General features: G+C 33.8%; 1 protein-coding gene across 2 annotated transcripts; it reads right to left on the bottom strand.

Moving 5' to 3' along the window:
• Positions 1-222: 222 nt before the first annotated feature.
• Positions 223-11,656, bottom strand: C2H11orf58 (chromosome 2 C11orf58 homolog). Of its 2 annotated transcripts, XM_076846942.1 has the most exons (5): positions 11,477-11,656; positions 5,684-5,767; positions 2,782-2,842; positions 1,196-1,305; positions 223-690 (listed from the first exon to the last, which is right to left on the bottom strand). In XM_076846942.1, exons 1-5 carry the CDS (start codon positions 11,537-11,539, stop codon positions 460-462), a joined length of 549 nt encoding a protein of 182 aa, XP_076703057.1. In that variant the 5' UTR covers positions 11,540-11,656; the 3' UTR covers positions 223-459. The 2 variants fall into 2 exon arrangements, with proteins under 2 accessions (XP_076703057.1, XP_076964971.1); XM_077108856.1 differs by lacking the exons at positions 5,684-5,767; positions 11,477-11,656 and having other exon boundaries at positions 319-690; positions 1,196-1,321; positions 2,782-2,835.
• Positions 11,657-17,905: the final 6,249 nt, after the last annotated feature.

Genomic DNA, 17,905 nt, shown 5'->3' with positions numbered 1-17,905 from the left:
ATTGTGATTGGCAGCAGAAATATCCATGATGAATAATTCTACTTTAACAAACTATTAGTTAAGGAATATTTTTCATGAACACATCACAGTATCAAATTTTTATAAGAGAAAAAAATGAAGGAACAAAAACAAGGATGAAATAGCTACCAAACACAAAAGTCTCTTCCCCACAATGCATCAGAAGGGGTAAAAGGTGAGGTTAAAGGGCTGATGATGCTAATATGAAAGGAAGTTGAGTACTGTATTTATTTATTTTATACAACTCTTACTCTTTACAAAATGGTTATAGTCATGCCCATAAAAGTGTAACGAATGGCATTTGAAAGCAAACACTTTGTAATTATTTAAAAGGGCCTTTTTAAAAATTATAATACAAAGGTCTGTGCTCTATAAGCAGTCCTCCACTGTGCATTATAACAATAAGGCTTACTTTTAATACAAAGACTAAGTGTTTGGGAGTTATGAACCACTGGATTTAACAAACATCATTTTATAATTGCTTTTTGCATCTTTTTTGTTTTTGGGATCTTCCACTTCATCAGGGTGCTCAGTAGCTTGGAGTTCTTCAGCAGATTCTTCTTTTTCTGATTCTGAGTCACTTTCAGAATCATCTGGACTTTCAGGATCAGGTGAATCATCATCATCATCATCATCTCCAGCCACATCACCTTCTCCATCATGATCTTCTACCTAAAACATCAATTAAGAGGTTCGTTGTAAAACCAGCATCAAAACTGGGATAGGCAGCATAAAAACTGGGAAAGACTCTTAGTAAAGTAAATTAACATTGATGTTTATGTGGAAATTAGTTACCAATGTTTTGCATATTATATTATGCATACATATATTTACATGTTATATTCTGTGGAACAACCAGTTATACATTAACTCATAATAAATTAACTCATAACAAAAAAGAGCTCACCTAAGCAACAATTGAGAAAGAATTCTTATAAACCCTTATATAAAATATTTGGTCTAACTCGTATGTTTAAGCCACTATTGGAAAATACATTTAGTGTTAAAAAATATCTGATTATCTCTAGAAAGACATGGTTGGGTAATAATATTTTAAATATCTGTATAAAGAAAGCTATCTACATTAGGATACTTGGTTGCTAGTGTAATCCAACAGAAACAAATGATATCAAATTGAAATTATCTTCCCAATCAATGAAAACAAGTTAATCACTACCTCACTGAAGCCAAGTCCACAATGTCGTCGATATCTTCCTGATAATTTACTGTCCATACTTTGTTGATATTGAGACTCCAGTTCTTCATTAATTTTCTTGTCTTCTTCCCCTGCATGTCCATTGTACTTTGGTTATGTTTCAGTCAAATTAATAAAAACATCTGATTACAAAAAAAAACCCCATAATACAGATGCCATTATATTCAGAGCTGAATACTCTGTGACTAATTTTACAATGAATTTTGTGGATAGGTTTCTATAACTGAAAGATGTATTTATGATTAGTTATTAGTAATTAGCCCTCTGAAGTATATAATGACTATTCTGAAAGTTTTCTCTAAGTCACCTAAAACAAAACAAAACAAAACAAAAATCTCCAACAAACAAAAGCATCCCATCTATTTTTGGAAAGAGAGTTAAAAAGTAAACAATTATATTCAGAGAATGAATATATAAAAATGACCTCTGAATGGTTCTCCTTTATGCCTGTCTTTGCTTATCAGCTAACTGAAGCAACATAAACTTAAAAAATTATTATTATGTGACATTTGTATATTTATTTTATATAATTCTGTTGTAATTAATTTATGCAGCAAGACACCAAACAACTACAAACAAACTTACCGCCCAAGAAAGGGAATGTTACCAATATCACTGGCGTTTCCTTTGCCATGTTTTATCAATATAAGAGGAATTTCAGGTTTTCTTCAAATGGTAGGGCTCTGCATTGTTTTTATTCATTAAGTTCCCAGTTTTAAGAGTAAATGCAGCAGTTAAAATATTTTTTCTTTCTGCAAAGCTCATTTTTTTTGCCTTATGTAGCAAAGTAAATCAATTTGATATAACTGTTTATCAGAAAAATGAAAGACCCATTAATTTCTAATGTGCTATATATTAGACCTATGAAATTAATTTAAATAATTAAAAAAATTGAGTTTAATCTAGGTTATGATGCATTGTTAATAATGTCCATGGAGACAATGATCCAATGAGAGACAAATTGATCCAATGGAGAATAGGATCAATTTTAAACAGTTGAAAATTTTACTTTTCAACAAGCTAAATTCAAATTCAGTTTTTATTAAGTTTCCCTCGGTAGTAAAAAAGAAAAAAAAGAGTTTATTTCTTCAGACTGCAATTAATGTATATTCTTCAAAGATTTCAGGACAGAACTTAGTAAATAAGCTCAAAAGCAATAAAATATGCCAACTATACATTATATGGTAAGCAACTGATACAATGAAAAAGAATTCTATACGTATCACAGTTGGCAAGATTAGGTATAAAAATCTCAATACAAGTAAAATATATGTTTTTAATCAGTAAAAATGAAAACAGAAAAAGGTTAATTTCTTGGTTAGACTATTTATATATATGATATGTACTCTTATCTTTTAAATCAAAACCCATATTTTATACTTTACATGATACAGGGGACATGTTTTCATGTAATATACATACATTTGCAATTCTACTATTTCAGTTTTAACAGAACTATGTACAGAGGTTAATAGTAACCCAAAATATGTACAATTGTTTCATACACCAAATTTAACACCTCCATTCTAATTATTTGACTTTCTTACCTGTTCGAAAGTGAGATGTTGATTTATGATCTCCTATGACAAGACGACCAGTATGTTCTTTCTATAAGAAAGTAGCAAATACATTAGAATTTGAGTCTTCTAATTTAGCATAATTATTGAATGTCCGCTATGTAATGAAAACTAATCCAGGCTTCTGGGATATAGTAGAGCCAAAGGAATAAATTCACAACTCTGCCTTTATGCAACTTACATTCTGGCAATGACAGGGATGGGTAAGGGAGATGGACAAATGTAATCAATAGCAAATCACAGTCAAGAAGGTAGTGTCATTAAAATCAAGCAGAGCAAAATAAGGGGAAAGAGTATAAAGTAGAAGTAGAGATCAGGTTGAAATTTTAAATGACATGGATAGATAACTAGAAAATTGTCTTAAAAGTCCAATAAATGAGTAGATTTAACTTTTCCACCATTTCTGATGTCCCAGGAATATCTCATTGTAAGAGAGCAGAGTCTATCTAGGTAAAGAAATATGAAACAATGAACAGACTTAGAATGTACAAAGTAACAGATTTTTTAAATACAAAAAATTAAAATAATCATTACTGTTTCCAATATATTACAAAAAACTCTTTGCTATTAGGCTATAAGAAACTCCTAATCTCAACCCGTCAAAAAAGAACAGAATCTAAAACAATCTAATACTAATACTAGAAAGTATAAAAACAATCTGATTCAAAGTTATAGATTTAATCTCAATCCAATCTACTCTGTGGTTTATAGTTTCATAAGATCAAAAAATAAAGTATTCACTGAAATACATATAATAAATGATTAAAGGGAACTTTGTAAAGCAATATCAAACCAATCTTCTGTGAAGATATAGTAAGGAGCCTTCCTATTGTGAAATAATGGCAAGACATATTCATATAAAAAGATGATAACACTAAAAAGCTTTAGGCATTAACACTATTACCTTATATCCCATCTACATTTAAACAAATCAGTGATTTAATGTGCTGCTGCTGTAGATTGCAAAACAGATACCCCATTGACAGGTTTGAATATAAATATAATGGCATCAACTTATTCTAGGATGATGACAGTATCGTACTTATCTGTTCATACTTTATCAGCTGGTTCTTCCTATGACCAAAAGAGTGTTCATGCTAGCTGGCTACTATGAGGAATGTATTATGTAGCCATAAAACAGAATATCTAAACAGTTCATATAAAGACCAGGAATACAATCTTGCTTCTACAGCAAAAAACTTTGTGTTATTTTGTGTTTTGGTATTGAGGATTGAACCCTGGGCCTTGCACATGCTGAATATGTGACTTACCACTAGGCTGTATTCCTAGCTGCTACAACAAAGAATTTAACGTATGATAAAGAGCCTATTTACTAATAGCTAAATTTTCAAAATTTTACATTACGATGTTCTAAGTACCCGAAGAGTTAACTTTTCCACCATTTCTGATGCCCCAGGAATATCTCATGGTAAGAGAGCCCCCTAATCTTTTACTTACTTTATAAATCATAACAAAGGTTTTATTTGCATGAAACAAGAGAAACTCAAGCTACAGATTATACGACAAGCTAAAAATTACTGGGAAATAAGGAGTTATGAGATATTACATAAATTCTTCCTATATATAGGTCTTCATGTTTTACATGACTTCTCCCTATCCCCAAAACAACTGATGCAGACTGGCTTACTCCTTTTCATCCTTTCAGATATAGATCTATTCTATTTCTCGGAAGCTGTCTTGTACTGCTAAGCCAGACTTAGCTATCCTTCTCCATGATTCCACAGTAGCATGTGTACAGCTCTCTCATGGCAATTATAATTCTGTACTGTTATTATTATCCAGTTTCCTCTATTATATGACGACTCCAAACATGTCTTATTGATTTGTGACCCACGGAATCTAAAATAGTGCCTAGCAGGTAGTGGGTAATCAATAATTATTGGTAAAATACATGAATGTATTCTTTTGTATGACAAAATGAGGGCTGAATTTCATTTAAGGTACCTTAAAAAGAAAAAAAATGTTTTTCTATTTCTTTCAAATTTAGTTTGTAGGAAGATTACAAACTATAAATATTATAAAAGTTAGTTTACCTGCTTATAAAAAACAAATGTTTAGAGACCACGGTATTTACGCGTAAAAATATATTGCTAGGAAAAAAAAGGTTTTTTAATAGGTGACATTTTCTTGGCATCCATATTTTATACCTTCTATTATGTTCATTAAACTGAATAAAATATATTGAACATCTTGTTTGGGGCAATGGTGTACACCTGTAATCCAGGCTACTGAGGTGGCTGAGGCAGGAAGACTTCAAGATTAAGGCTAGTTTCAGCAACTTTAGTGAAATTCTGTCACAAAATAAAATTTTAAAAAATTAGCTGGAAGGTACCTCAGTGGTACAGCATAGTGCCTGGATTCAATCCCCAATACTGTACACATATGCAAAAACAAAACAAAAAAACCCCCACAAAACTAAACAAGTAAAATTTTGTGGCTACTACCACTAGTTGGAGACAGCTATGAAATATAAAAGACTTTTCACATAGGTTCCAGATAACCTGTTCAGAAATACCTTCTGTTAAAACCATCAGGCCAACAGATAACAAATCATAAACTTCTACATTTCCTTTCTCCTCTGGCTTGAATCTCCTGAAAACAACATTTTCTCTATGAAGTCTCCAACCATACTGCGAGAAGCATTGAGAATTCTGGAAGTGGTATCAGAAATATTATAAATTTTAAGTGCTTGATTAGGCTGGGTTTCTTTTCTGAAGCCAAAAGTAATCATGCAAAAACAGGTAAATGGGAACAAAGTGTATTCAGTCCTTCTTACTTAACATATATCAAAAAAAAAAAAAAAGGCATTTTCACAGAAAAGATTAAAAAAGGCATACCATGTGATACTTACTTTGCCTGCACCCATAAGTCTCAAGAATTTTTGTTTTCTCTCTTCATTGCCCAAGTCTGCTGCCTCCCAATTGCTAGATCCAAGCTAGAAAAGAAATCAGTTGATTATTTTTCTAGCATAAAAAGAATAATTAAAAAATTTAAAGTCTCTAAGTTTCTCCCACTGTCAATTTTAACTATAAACAGCTACAGTCTTTCATGCTTGGAAAGTTAAGGACATACGTCACATTTGAATTTAAATATGCTCCTTTTTTATTTCATCTGAGCTGAATTCTTCTTTTGCAGCCGGAGCTCTGAGTTTCAAAAGTTTACATATATCAGAATCACCCAAAGGACTTGTTAAAAGAGATTGCTGTTCTATATCCTCAGAGTTTCAGATTCAGTAAGTCTGGGGTAGGGAATTTCTTTCTTCCTGAGGTACTGGGGAATGAACCCTGGGCCTTGTGCATGCTAGGCAAGCACTCTACTACTGAGCTATGTCCCCACCCTCTAGGGAATTTCTAACAAATTCTCAAGTAATGCCTTTGATGGGAAGATCACATTTGACACCCACTTCCCGAGAACCCTAAAGGGGTTAGAGCATCTAGTATTTTGAACCCAAAAGGCTGCAACAATTTTTAGTTGAAAATTTAAAAATTCTGGCTTTAGAGATATGCTAATGATAGCATACCATCAGGATTCATTGGACCTAATTTTAATTTCAGTTTCTTTTGAGCAGTTATTATTAGTTAGAATTGAGATGTTATCACTTTTATTCTTTAAGATTTTCCGAAGAACAAAGAAAATATACTTCTTTTTTTTTAAAAGAACAGACTAAAAACTAATTCTACCTTGCATTATCAATGGGCCCACTAAATCATTTTATAAACCTAAAACATATCATGGAATTCTAATGACTGTTTCCCCCGCCCTTTTTTAAGAGATAATTTTCCTCAGTGACAATTCTTTTTTTTTTTTAAGTTGTTGATAGACCTTTACTTATACGTGGTGCTGAGAATCAAACCCAGTGCCTCCCACATGCCAGGCAAGTGCTCTACCACTAAGCCCCAGCCCTGTTTTTCCTTTTATCTTAAAATTAAGGTTAAGAATCATTTTATTGCAATTCATCAATTATTCCCCCCAAAGTTAAAATGACTTAAACAATAATAAGAAACAAGAATAATTGTGGAAGGCTTTTCTCATTGTGTCCAAAGTACTGCATCATCATCTTTCAAGAAGTCATCATGTCTCTGTAGTCTGCTTTTAGAATTCATTGTACTCAGATGAGAATTCAGAATTGTTCCTTTTCCACCCATAATGGCAAAGAGAAGAAAACTGACAGAAGGCATTTTACCATGATTAGAACAAAAAATAAATAAACAAAATACAAGCAAATGCAAAATGATAGGCAATACAACTATAAACTAAATGAAGATGAAATTCACTATGTGCAAAAATCTCAAGACTATGAGCTCTTTGTTGATGAAATACTAGACTTTGTTCTCTAAATCAAGAGATGTGAGACAAAGAAAAACAGCAACAACAAAACAAGGACAAATGAAGAAATAATGGTACTCGCATCCAGAAGGTCATTCAACAGGAAGAACTTTACCTTGCCATATTCTGCAGTAAGAGTTTGGATCATCTCATTTTTCAAAAAGGATGTGTGATCTTTATTTAATCTTTTATGATGTTTGTGGACCAAAATTTAATTGGTTGTGTTTGTAAGTAGACAAAGGCTGAATGTAGGTATATATACAAACGTGAATGAAAGAAAAGATTTAGAAATAAAGCCATCCATTGATCACTCTGATTGAGTTATAGTCTAAAATAGAAATGTTCTGTAATTAAGGAGCAAAGACAATAAACCTCTACTCAACAGAATTTTAAGTAATCAAAAATTTCAAAAAAAATTCAAGTGTTATTAGTCGGATGTTGCCAATAAAAGAATGAGAAGTAAGGATAAAGCTAAAAGCTTTTAGAAATAAACATTAAATCTTAAATTGTATGTTCCAGGTTCACACACAACAGCTGATGAGCAATTAGCTGTATTCAGAGAATGTGAACTCTTAAATGGGGCTGGGGTTGTGGCTCAGTGGTAGAGTACTTGACTAGCATGTGTGAGGCACTGGGTTCAATTCTCAGCACCGCATATAAATAAATGAATAAAATAAAAGTCCATGAACAATTGAAAAAAAAATTTTAAAAATCAGAAAAACATAGAAGAGAAATTTAGGTTTGCCATTGTTAAATCTGTATTAAAATTTTGAATAGGGCCCCTTTCACTACCTCTTTATTCTTTCTTCTGAAAATTATTCATAAAAGTGTAAAAGAATATAAAAACAATGAGAATTACTTCTGGGCATATTAGGGTTAAAGCATTTGTAACACACTGGACCCACTTGTGGTTCTTCTAAATTCTTTCTGGTGGAAGGGATTACATGTTCTCATAATTTTGTCTACCTAAGTTACAAATCTCTACTTCTTTCCATCTGACCTCTCATATCTCTTTATAAGTCATTTGGTCTTAACTATTTCTGGTTCAATATGGTTTAAAACTTTTAAAAAAAGTACTAATGATGCTTTGGATTTCAGTTGCATTATATCATTTACTCTGTGAGCCTAGATGTAAAATTTAATTTCGTTTTAATTCCTGATCTACAAAAACAGACCTCTTTTAAGACACTGTCTTAAGAATATAACACCTAAGAACTGCATACAGCTTGAGCATCCTTAATCTGAAAAGCTCTAAAATTCCAAAACATTTTGATCACTAACATGACACCACAAGTGGAAAATTCCACATCTGATCTTCTGTTCAGGTCACAATCAAAATGTAGGAGCACCTACAAATATTGTATAAAATGGTAGTCAGGCTATAAGATGCACATGAAACAAATTAATTTCCTATTTAAATGTGGGGCCTATCCCCAAGATACACATACATACATATTTACATATACATATGTATATATTTCAAAATAAAAAAAAAAAATCTGGCCCTAAGCACAAGGGAAACTCAACCTGGAAAGTTTTATAATCTATGATTAGCTTTTCACTTACAGTCTATCAAAATCCCCTCATAACAGTTCATTTAACAAATAAGAACACTGAGGTTCAGAGAGCCAGGTGATTTGTTTCAGTTCTCTGGCCCTAAGTCCTCTGTTTTTTTCCCACACCATACTGTACATGACCAAATTAAACTGCACATTGAAGGTAGTCTATGAACAAAATGTAGAGAATTAAGTTAAAAACAATGGTCTAAAAACCAACTTTTCTGATCTTCTATTTTAACTGAAAGAGCAAATAAAGTTTGGGGCTGTAGCTCTGCAGTAAGTGGTGCTTAGCATGCCTGAGGTCCTGGGTTCAATGCCTAGCACCAACATTCCTCCCCAAAAGCCAACACCTTTACAGTGTTTTTACATAAATAACACTATTACCTACAACAACTAATCCTAATTTAAAGATAATATCATTAAGTTTTCCGGTTCTTTCTTTCAAAGTTTAACAAGTACCTTGCTGAAGTGCTACATTTGGAAAAGCACATGGGTGTCTAATAACATTTCTAGAGGTTCTCCACCAGTTACTCAAATGAACCTCCCCACTCCCTATAAGTAATTTTCATGTCTCCATTCCAACCAAACTGATGGAACCTTTAAGTTGCCATCATCCTTAATATTCTTTACTATGCAGTCAATTTTCCTCAATATATCTTAGTGACTCTATACTGTTAGCATTTTCCTAGAGTTGTAGTCTGATTTAATATCTCTTAAATGTTCTATTACTCCCAGTTATATGACATCGGTGGCAAAAAGACTTATTTTTTACAAGTAGCTGCTCATTAGAAACTGCTGACCAACTACAAATTATAGTTGATTTTCTACAGTTTTGAAGTCTAGTTTAAAAATATATGACTTAACAAATATTTTTAAAACAAGTACTTAAGGATAACTCCCAATTACCAGTAAAAATAATAAAAATCTCATGAAAGAGGTACAGGTCACTGTACTGTAACATTAGCAACATAATCATTTTTAGAATAATACTTTACTTGATGCTTCCAAATCCTAATCTTTTTTTTTTTTTTTAGTTGCTGAGGATCGAACCCAGGGCCTCACGAATGCCAGGCAAACGCTCTACAGGTGAGCTACAACCCCAGCCCCCAAATCCTAATCTTGAACCATAACCACCTCCTTTTTTGGACAGGGGAGGGTACTGAGGTTTGAACCCAGGGGCTATTTACCACTGAGCTAGGACCCTACTCCTTTTTCTTTTTTGAGATAGGGATGCTAATAGGATTGGAAAAAGGTATTTAAAATCTTCTAGTTTAAATTGATCTTATCAGAAGCTGTAGAGACTCAATAAATATCCCTTTAACTTTCTGCTAAATACATAACATTACCTGAAGTTTTTTGGTCAAGTTTAAAAGACTGTTTATTTCTGAATTTAGGAAATCTGATATCCTAGAAATTGAGTCACAGTTAAATATGAGAAAAACAATGTAGTAACCTTTAAAATTACAGCTAAGTTAGTTAAAAAGACCTGTACAAACTGATGACAAATATTTAATTACAATATTAACAAGAAAAAAATCTCAATGTCAGTTGCAGGGACAATAGGGGATATGAATAAACCTAAGCATGTGTATAACCATCATTCCCAAATCTCCAATGATTACTAATCTTTCTGCAGAGCTAAAAATAAATTTCCTTAAAGATTCTTACTATTTGTGTCCACATCCCACCTTCCACCCATAGAGAGGTGGGTCTTAGCACCATCTCATTGAGCACAAAATAGTATCGAGCCAATGTGGTTCAAAGATATTGTGAAAGGCACTTAACTGCATTACTGAAAATAACTACACATTCAGAAATTGACAGTGCTTTAAACAATAACTGGAGGAAAAAAAATGTCCTTCCATGGTCTTTAAAGATGACCTCTCCATGACCCCTTCCCAATAATTTTCCTATCAGTGTTCCCAAGGCTTTATTCATTCTATGAAGAACAATTTTTTACAAGTACTGGTTACCTGCAGTTTCCATCACATTGCGCTAGAGCTAGGCCAAATATGCAAAAGAGCTTAACGTAAGCACCACATCTTTTAATTCCCAAGACCTAGCTTAGAAGTCAATATTTAATGGGTTACCTTACAGAATTATTATTTTTATTACTTAAACTGATAAGGAAAAGGTTCGGGGGTAAGGCGAAGGAAGAAAAACGTATGCTATCAAAATGGGCTTCTGGGTCTCACTGTCTTAGACCTCACCACATTACCAAATACCGGTACCAAATTACCTCCCTGGTACAATTTTTTCGGTTCAATGCAGCTGTTCACTTTTACGAGTACATTAAAGATAACCATCAACAGTAGACCGCAAAAATACTCCAGGTCGGAGAAAGTGTTCAAATGTGCACGAACATTTCGCCATTATCACAGGAACATTTCAAACCTAACAACAGGGACGGTTTTGCCGTCTCTATCGTGAATAGAAAGGCCAATGAAATCAGCTTCACCAACCATCCAACACGCAAATGACGATCCCTTGACTAAGCTCTTTCACTTCTCGACCCTATCAGGATTTCCTTCCTCAATCGCCCTTTCTACGCAGGTACCTGGCTCTCAGCATGTGGCCCTCTTCAAACCTTCCGATCCTTATCAAGAAAGGAAGACACTTCCCAGTTATTCGTGATTTCCCCCATTGGCCTTCCCCCTCAGAGCCACTTCAGGCGCTTCTTCCCCCTTCGTCCACCCTTCCCGGCCTACCCCAGCCTTCAGTAGGCCTCAACCCTCACCCACTCCGCCATTGTTATTTACATCGTCGTCTGGGGAGGCTGAACGCTTCACCCCGTGCGGGTGAGACTCCCTGGCAGCGCTCATCGTTGCGCGGATCCCGACGCGAAATGTCCAAAACACTCGCGGTTCTCCTCAGCCCGACACCAGCAGCCCGCAATCTGCCACCGGCCCAAGCAGCGCCACTCCAGAACGCAGAGCCCCTCCGGGCCTTCTCCGCCACAGTCGTCACCGCGGCGGCCGCTCGCCGGTCCGAGGCACCCTGGGAGTTGTAGTTTCCGGTTCATTCCACACTGGCCTCAATAAGAGATAAGTGTGTGATTAAAACTACAATTCCCAGGAGGCACAGCGGCCAGCTAGTGCTGTGTGGCGGGAGTGCCCTCGTAGGCTCCTCCTTCTTCGGCTTGTGGAGGGAGCTTTCCCGCGGAAGGGTATAGTGGTGAGCTTTGAGAAGAGAGAGCTTCGTCGCTACCGAAAGAGGCCTAGTAGGTTTTCGCATTTTACTGAGACGTTGCCACCCGGGCAAATGCATCCCTCATAGTTAAGCACCTAGGTTTAAATGTAATGCTTGAGGTCAATTGAATACCCAGGATAAAAAACATTTTTATAAGTGGCTTCTTCCATTCCCACCCTGGTATGTGTTCTCAGTTGCCCATAAGAGGCTTTTAGGAGATTCACATGAATATCTTGCCATTTTCCTCAAACCGAAGTGAATTCAATTTGATACTGAATGCTGGTTAACTGGCCATTATTGAAACAGATCCACCTGAGGGAATTCCGGACCGCTTTCCACAAGGCTGTGTGGTTAGCCTTAGACTGAGTGCTCCAGTCCGACTTGCTGTGGTCTATAGTCCTTATACTGTTGAAGTTTTCACCAAGTCTGTCTCCACTAGAATCCTCTTTTTTTTTTTTTCTTTATAAAATATTTTTAAAATTAGGGTGAATTTCACAAAACATAAAATTAACCATATTAAAGTATACAATCCAATGGTCTTTAGTACCTTCAAACCCTTCTGCAACTCTCACATCTACCTAGTCCCAAGACATTTCATCACCCCAAAGAAACTCCAGTACCCATTTGTGGGCCCAACCCCATATCCCCTCTCCACTGCCTACTCCAAAAGCTCTGATATCTAAAGGTTTTGTTTCAATACTGGAAACTAACTCCTGCAATATTAAGGTGTCTGAATGTTTAACCGTGCCTGAACCTAACATTGTGTCAGGATCCTTAGTTTATGAAGCTTTCTGATCTCGATCAAAAAATTGATCTTTTTTTAAAGCAAAAATCAGTAAGAAGTACGACAATACATATTAAGTGTGAGTTTCTGTACTGAGAGCAGTTTGTGAAACAAAACCTATTAGCTTCTGAACTCAGCAACCACTCTTGTTTGCCTGCATAGAACTATTATTACTTTCCTAGATTTCAGATGATCACTGAACCCAGTGGAAGACAGTAATTTATACAAAGATGTAGATTCTTTTTTCTTTATGTTGGAAACATAGAAATAACATAATAATAAGTAGGATGATAAAAAGATCTCACGGCCACATTTTACAACTAAGATAGCTACTTAATCTATTATTTCTGTGATAAGAATAAACCCCTGAGGAGAAAAAGCATTTTTTTTTTTTTTTTGGAAGTGGTTGCTTGATCTGTGGCAGAATTAAAATATTTTGCTCACTAACTCTGTAATTCTACTAATGTTCTACAAATGAAATTAGAATAATACTACATTTAAGTTACAGAGCTTTGTAGGATGACCTACAGTTCACCTCCAATGGGTTTGGCAAACGAATATATGCCATTTAGAACTCAGTTATATTACCAATAAAATGAGGTGGCTGAATAGCTACTTTAAGCTGCTAAAAAGAATTCTAAAATAGAAAGAACTGTAAATAAGGTTTGTAGTTACATAATAATTCTAATTTTACTAATTGGTGAAAGTCCAGAGAAGATTTAATGAACTAGCAATATTTACTTATCAGAATTATTGGCATCTGGATGACTAAGTCTTCAAATTCCTATAAAGCAAAATCACAAGAAATAAAGACTGGATCATTTGATCAGATTTTACTGTATTCAGAAAGCTATTGTTAAAGATGAAATTATACAGTAGTAGAAGTATATGGAACAGAGGTACAGGTATGATTGCACAAATGGTGAGAATCTACATCATGTACAACCAGAGAAATGAAAAGTTGTGCTCCACTTGTATACAATGAAAAAAAATGCATTCTGCTGTCATGTATAACTAATTAGAACAAGTTTAAAAAAAGAAATATGTGGAATAGAAACACAGCAATGGTCTTTGTTTTGTAAAAACAAGAAGATACTGTCACAAGTTGAATTATTAAAATACTATCTCTTGGGATTGAGACTATTCCAGCTCCATTTTTTATTTCTGTAGCTTCTCATAATGCCTGCCACAGTAAATAGTGATTGTCTAAAGTCTGTACTTTCTCAAATATTGTGATAAATACACTTTAAGTATAGAAAACATTATTGAATATTTCTAGAAGGAATGTAAGAAAGAAACACCATGTTTTCTGCCTTCCAGAAATTTAAAATTTAATTGTAACGATTTGATCTCAGTCTACCTATTAGCAAAATATATCAGGAAAATTTGTTAAAGACTTTGAAATGGACAAAAATGATGGAACAGTTACTTTTTATGGGAATGCTGAATGTCTGGGGACTCTTCAGGGATCGTTTGATTCTAAATGAGTATGTGCTTTTTCTCTTTAGACATATATCCTCAAATTTCTTTAGGGTTAAAACATTTAAAATCATTCTTTTACTGTTATGGTCATTTATAGTCAACCTACTATGTAATAGCACACCAAAACTTCTTACTCTTATCTAACCTTAACTTAGTATCCATTGATCAGCCTCTCTCCATTTCTACCTCTCCCCTGTACTCTCCCCAGCCTCTGGTAATACCACCATTCTATTCTCAACTTTTATGAGATAACTTATTTTATATTCCATATATGAGTGCAATCATGTGAAACTTATCTTTCTGTACCTAACTCATTTTACTTAACATAATGATCTCTAATTCCATTCATGTTAGTGCAAAAATGACAGGATTTCATTCCTTTTTATGACTGAATAATATTCTAAAGTGTATATCTGCCACATTATCCATTCATCTATTGCTGTACCCTTATATTGTTTCTATTTCTTGGCTATCATGTATAGTTCTGCAAAAAAACATGGGAGTACAGATGTCTCTTTGACATACTGATTTCATTTTCTTGGGTGTGTACCCAGTTGGGTGATTACTGGATCATGTGGTAGTTCTATTTTTCATTTTATGAGGAACTACCATACTGTTTTCCATAATGGCTATACTAATTTACATTCCTGCCAATAGTGTGCAAAGATTCCCTTTTTTCCACATCTTCAGTTTTTTCCATATCCTTGTCAACACTTGTTATCTTTTGTCATTTTGATAGTAGCCATTTTTACTAGAGTGAGATAATATCTCATTGTGGTTTTGATTGCATTACCCTGATGATTAGTGATGTTAAGGGGGATAGGGATTTAGCTTTGTTATTTTGAACATATTTTCATATATACCTGTTGGCCATTTGTTTGCCTTCTTTTGAGAAATGTCTATTAGGATCTATTGTCCTTGTATTATTGAATTTCTAGAGTTTCTTAAATATCCTGGATAAGAACCCCCTCTCAGATCGAGAGTTGGCAAATATTTTCTTCCATTCTTTTGCACTTTTGATTATTTTGATTTACTAGGCTACTTTACTTTTACTACTTTTACTCTAGAGATAAAAGTTAAATTTTAAAAAATGAAAAGTATGCATATGGGTTTTGCCCATAATAATGCAAATGATTCCTATTCTTGGCAATGCAGATGGGTTTTGTCTAGTAGAGGATTTAAATCTCTGTAAGTCAAATTCTATAATGAATTGGCTTTAATTTCTTACTGATTTCCTCAATATTTTCTTTGGGGTTTGGGTATTGAACCCAGGGTTGCTTTACCACTGAGCTAAATTCAGCCTTTTTTATTTTATATTTTGAGACAAAGTTTCACTAAGTTTCCTAGGCTGGCCTTGAACTTTTTTGATCCTTGGGTCTCAGCTCCTGAGTAGCTGGGATTACAAGCATCTGCCATTCTGCCTGGCTATTGCTGAATAAGTTAAATAAAATATTCAACACAATATTTTAACTCATGTTCTGTTTGTATGAGAATAATGATTGTATAATTTTGGAAATTATACTTTAAAATATCTACCTATATAATGAAGATAAAAGTAATTAAATACATGTATATGGATTTTTAGAAAGTACTGATATGATGTTCTGAAAAATAATAAAATAACATTTGCTTTTAAATATTTATTTATTATTTATTTTTTTTAGCAGTAAATGGACATAATAACTTTATTTATTTATATTTACATGGTGCTAAGGCTTGAACCCAGTGCCTCACACATGCAAGCAAGTGCTCTACCACTGAGCCATAACCCCAGCCCAAATATTTATTTTTTAAACTAATATTTTCCTTTGTCAAAAATAATGAATCATCTTTGAAGGTGATGTCCAAAAAAGAAAATTTGAAATAAAAACATTTATAATCTCACTAATCAGGAATAATAATCACTGTTGACCATGGAATATAAGGCTTTAGACTTGTTTTTTTTTTTTTTTGTCTGAACTAGGATAACACTGTGCATACTGATTTAAGCCTACTTTTTAAAATTTAAGAGTATAGATAACATGATTTTGATGGTTATTGTGGAAGATTGATTTCTGAATTTCTAAGGCGAGGGGCCAATGTTTAGCTGTTGTAACTTTGCAGGTGACATTATTTTAGAAATGAAAGCAAGTTAAATAGACACATTAAATCATCAAATATAAAAGAGTTATAGCAAAAGATTTCAATTCTCTATTAAAGTGGCAGCCACTTTGTATAGGATCTTAGAAGTCTACCTGTACGTTTCATGATGAATGAAATCTTTTTAAAATATTGTTGTTTGTTTTGTTTTTAAAAAGACTCTGGCATCGAGGTTATTGGGGGAGGGAGGTAGTGTTTGAGGGTGAGGAAGAACTCAAAACTACAAAGGAAATGAAACCTGGAACATCAGTATAGGAAAGCAATTCTATCCTGGCAGTTAACATTTAAAAAGCCCTTTTAAGGACTAAAGAAATAAAGGCTACAAATGTCTGAAGTGTCTGAAGCTTGAAATGGCTTTTATACTTTTTGAACCTGTTATAAAAGCTTTCTTAGAACTCTCCCTCCTTTTCCTCTCTCAAAACAAAATAGTTTGGGGGCGAAGGTGGGTGGGGGTAGGGGTAAGGATGGGGATTAAACTGGAAAAGACTAGGCAAAAAGGATGTTACCATAGCTTTTTTAAAATTTTAGAGCCATAGGAAATGCTGTTTAAAATAAATAAATAAATAAAACAAAACAAAGAAGAAGAGTTGCCATATTTTAAAAGTCTTTTGAAAACAAAGAAAATAAGTAGGTGTAGTTTTGAAAATCTTATGAATTGCTACCCGCTCAAATGTGGTACATTTTTCAGCAGGAATCAAGCTCCTAAATTTGTTTATAAACAAATTACAAAAAGTAAAAGACACGTCTGGGGTTGTGGCTCAGTGGTAGAGCACTTGCCTAGCATGTGTGAGGCACTGGGTTTGATTCTTAGCACTACATATAAATAAATAAATAAAATAAAAGATTCATCAACAATTAAAAAATATTTTTAAAAAGTAAAGAGAAACAGGGTTATGTATATTGAAACCATACTGTTTTTAAACAGTATTTGGTTGAACACAAATGTTCTGTATCTATCTTTATGAACAGTAAAGTTAAAATGTTCAAAGGACAGGGATTGTCAATTGTAAAATTCTTCATCAAAAAACCAAATGTGAATTTCCTTCCTTGTTTTATGATTTTTGCATTATTTTTTATAACTGAAATGGAGAATGTATAACTGACAATTAATGTTTATAGTTTTATAGATTTCAGAGGAAGTTCAAAACCGTAATGGAAACTAACTTTACTTAAGTCACAGATTTTAATAAAAATGTCACATTTCTGTAATCCCAGCTACTCAGGAGGCTGAGATAGGAGGTTCACAAATTTAAGATCTTTCTGGCAATTCAGGGAACCCGTCTTGAAATTAAAAAAAAAAAAATTAAAAAGCATTATGGATACTGGATACAGTGGTACTCACCTATAATTCCAGCAACTTGGGAGGTTGAGACAGAAGGATCACAAGTTTGAGGGTAAACTCAGCAACTTAATGAGACCTATCTCAAAATAAAAATTAAAGAGGACAAGGACTGAGGATGTAGCTTAGTGTTAGAACGTCCCTTCATTCAGTCCCCAGTACTACAGGAAACAAAATAAAAATCCCACAGTTTGGTATAACCACAGATTTTTACCTTTTTTAATGTTTTTATTAAAATGCACACATCATGGATGT

This window comes from Callospermophilus lateralis, chromosome 2 (assembly GCF_048772815.1).
Source record: "Callospermophilus lateralis isolate mCalLat2 chromosome 2, mCalLat2.hap1, whole genome shotgun sequence".
NCBI lineage: Eukaryota > Metazoa > Chordata > Mammalia > Rodentia > Sciuridae > Callospermophilus > Callospermophilus lateralis.
This window is presented reverse-complemented; position numbering and strand designations above follow the sequence as displayed.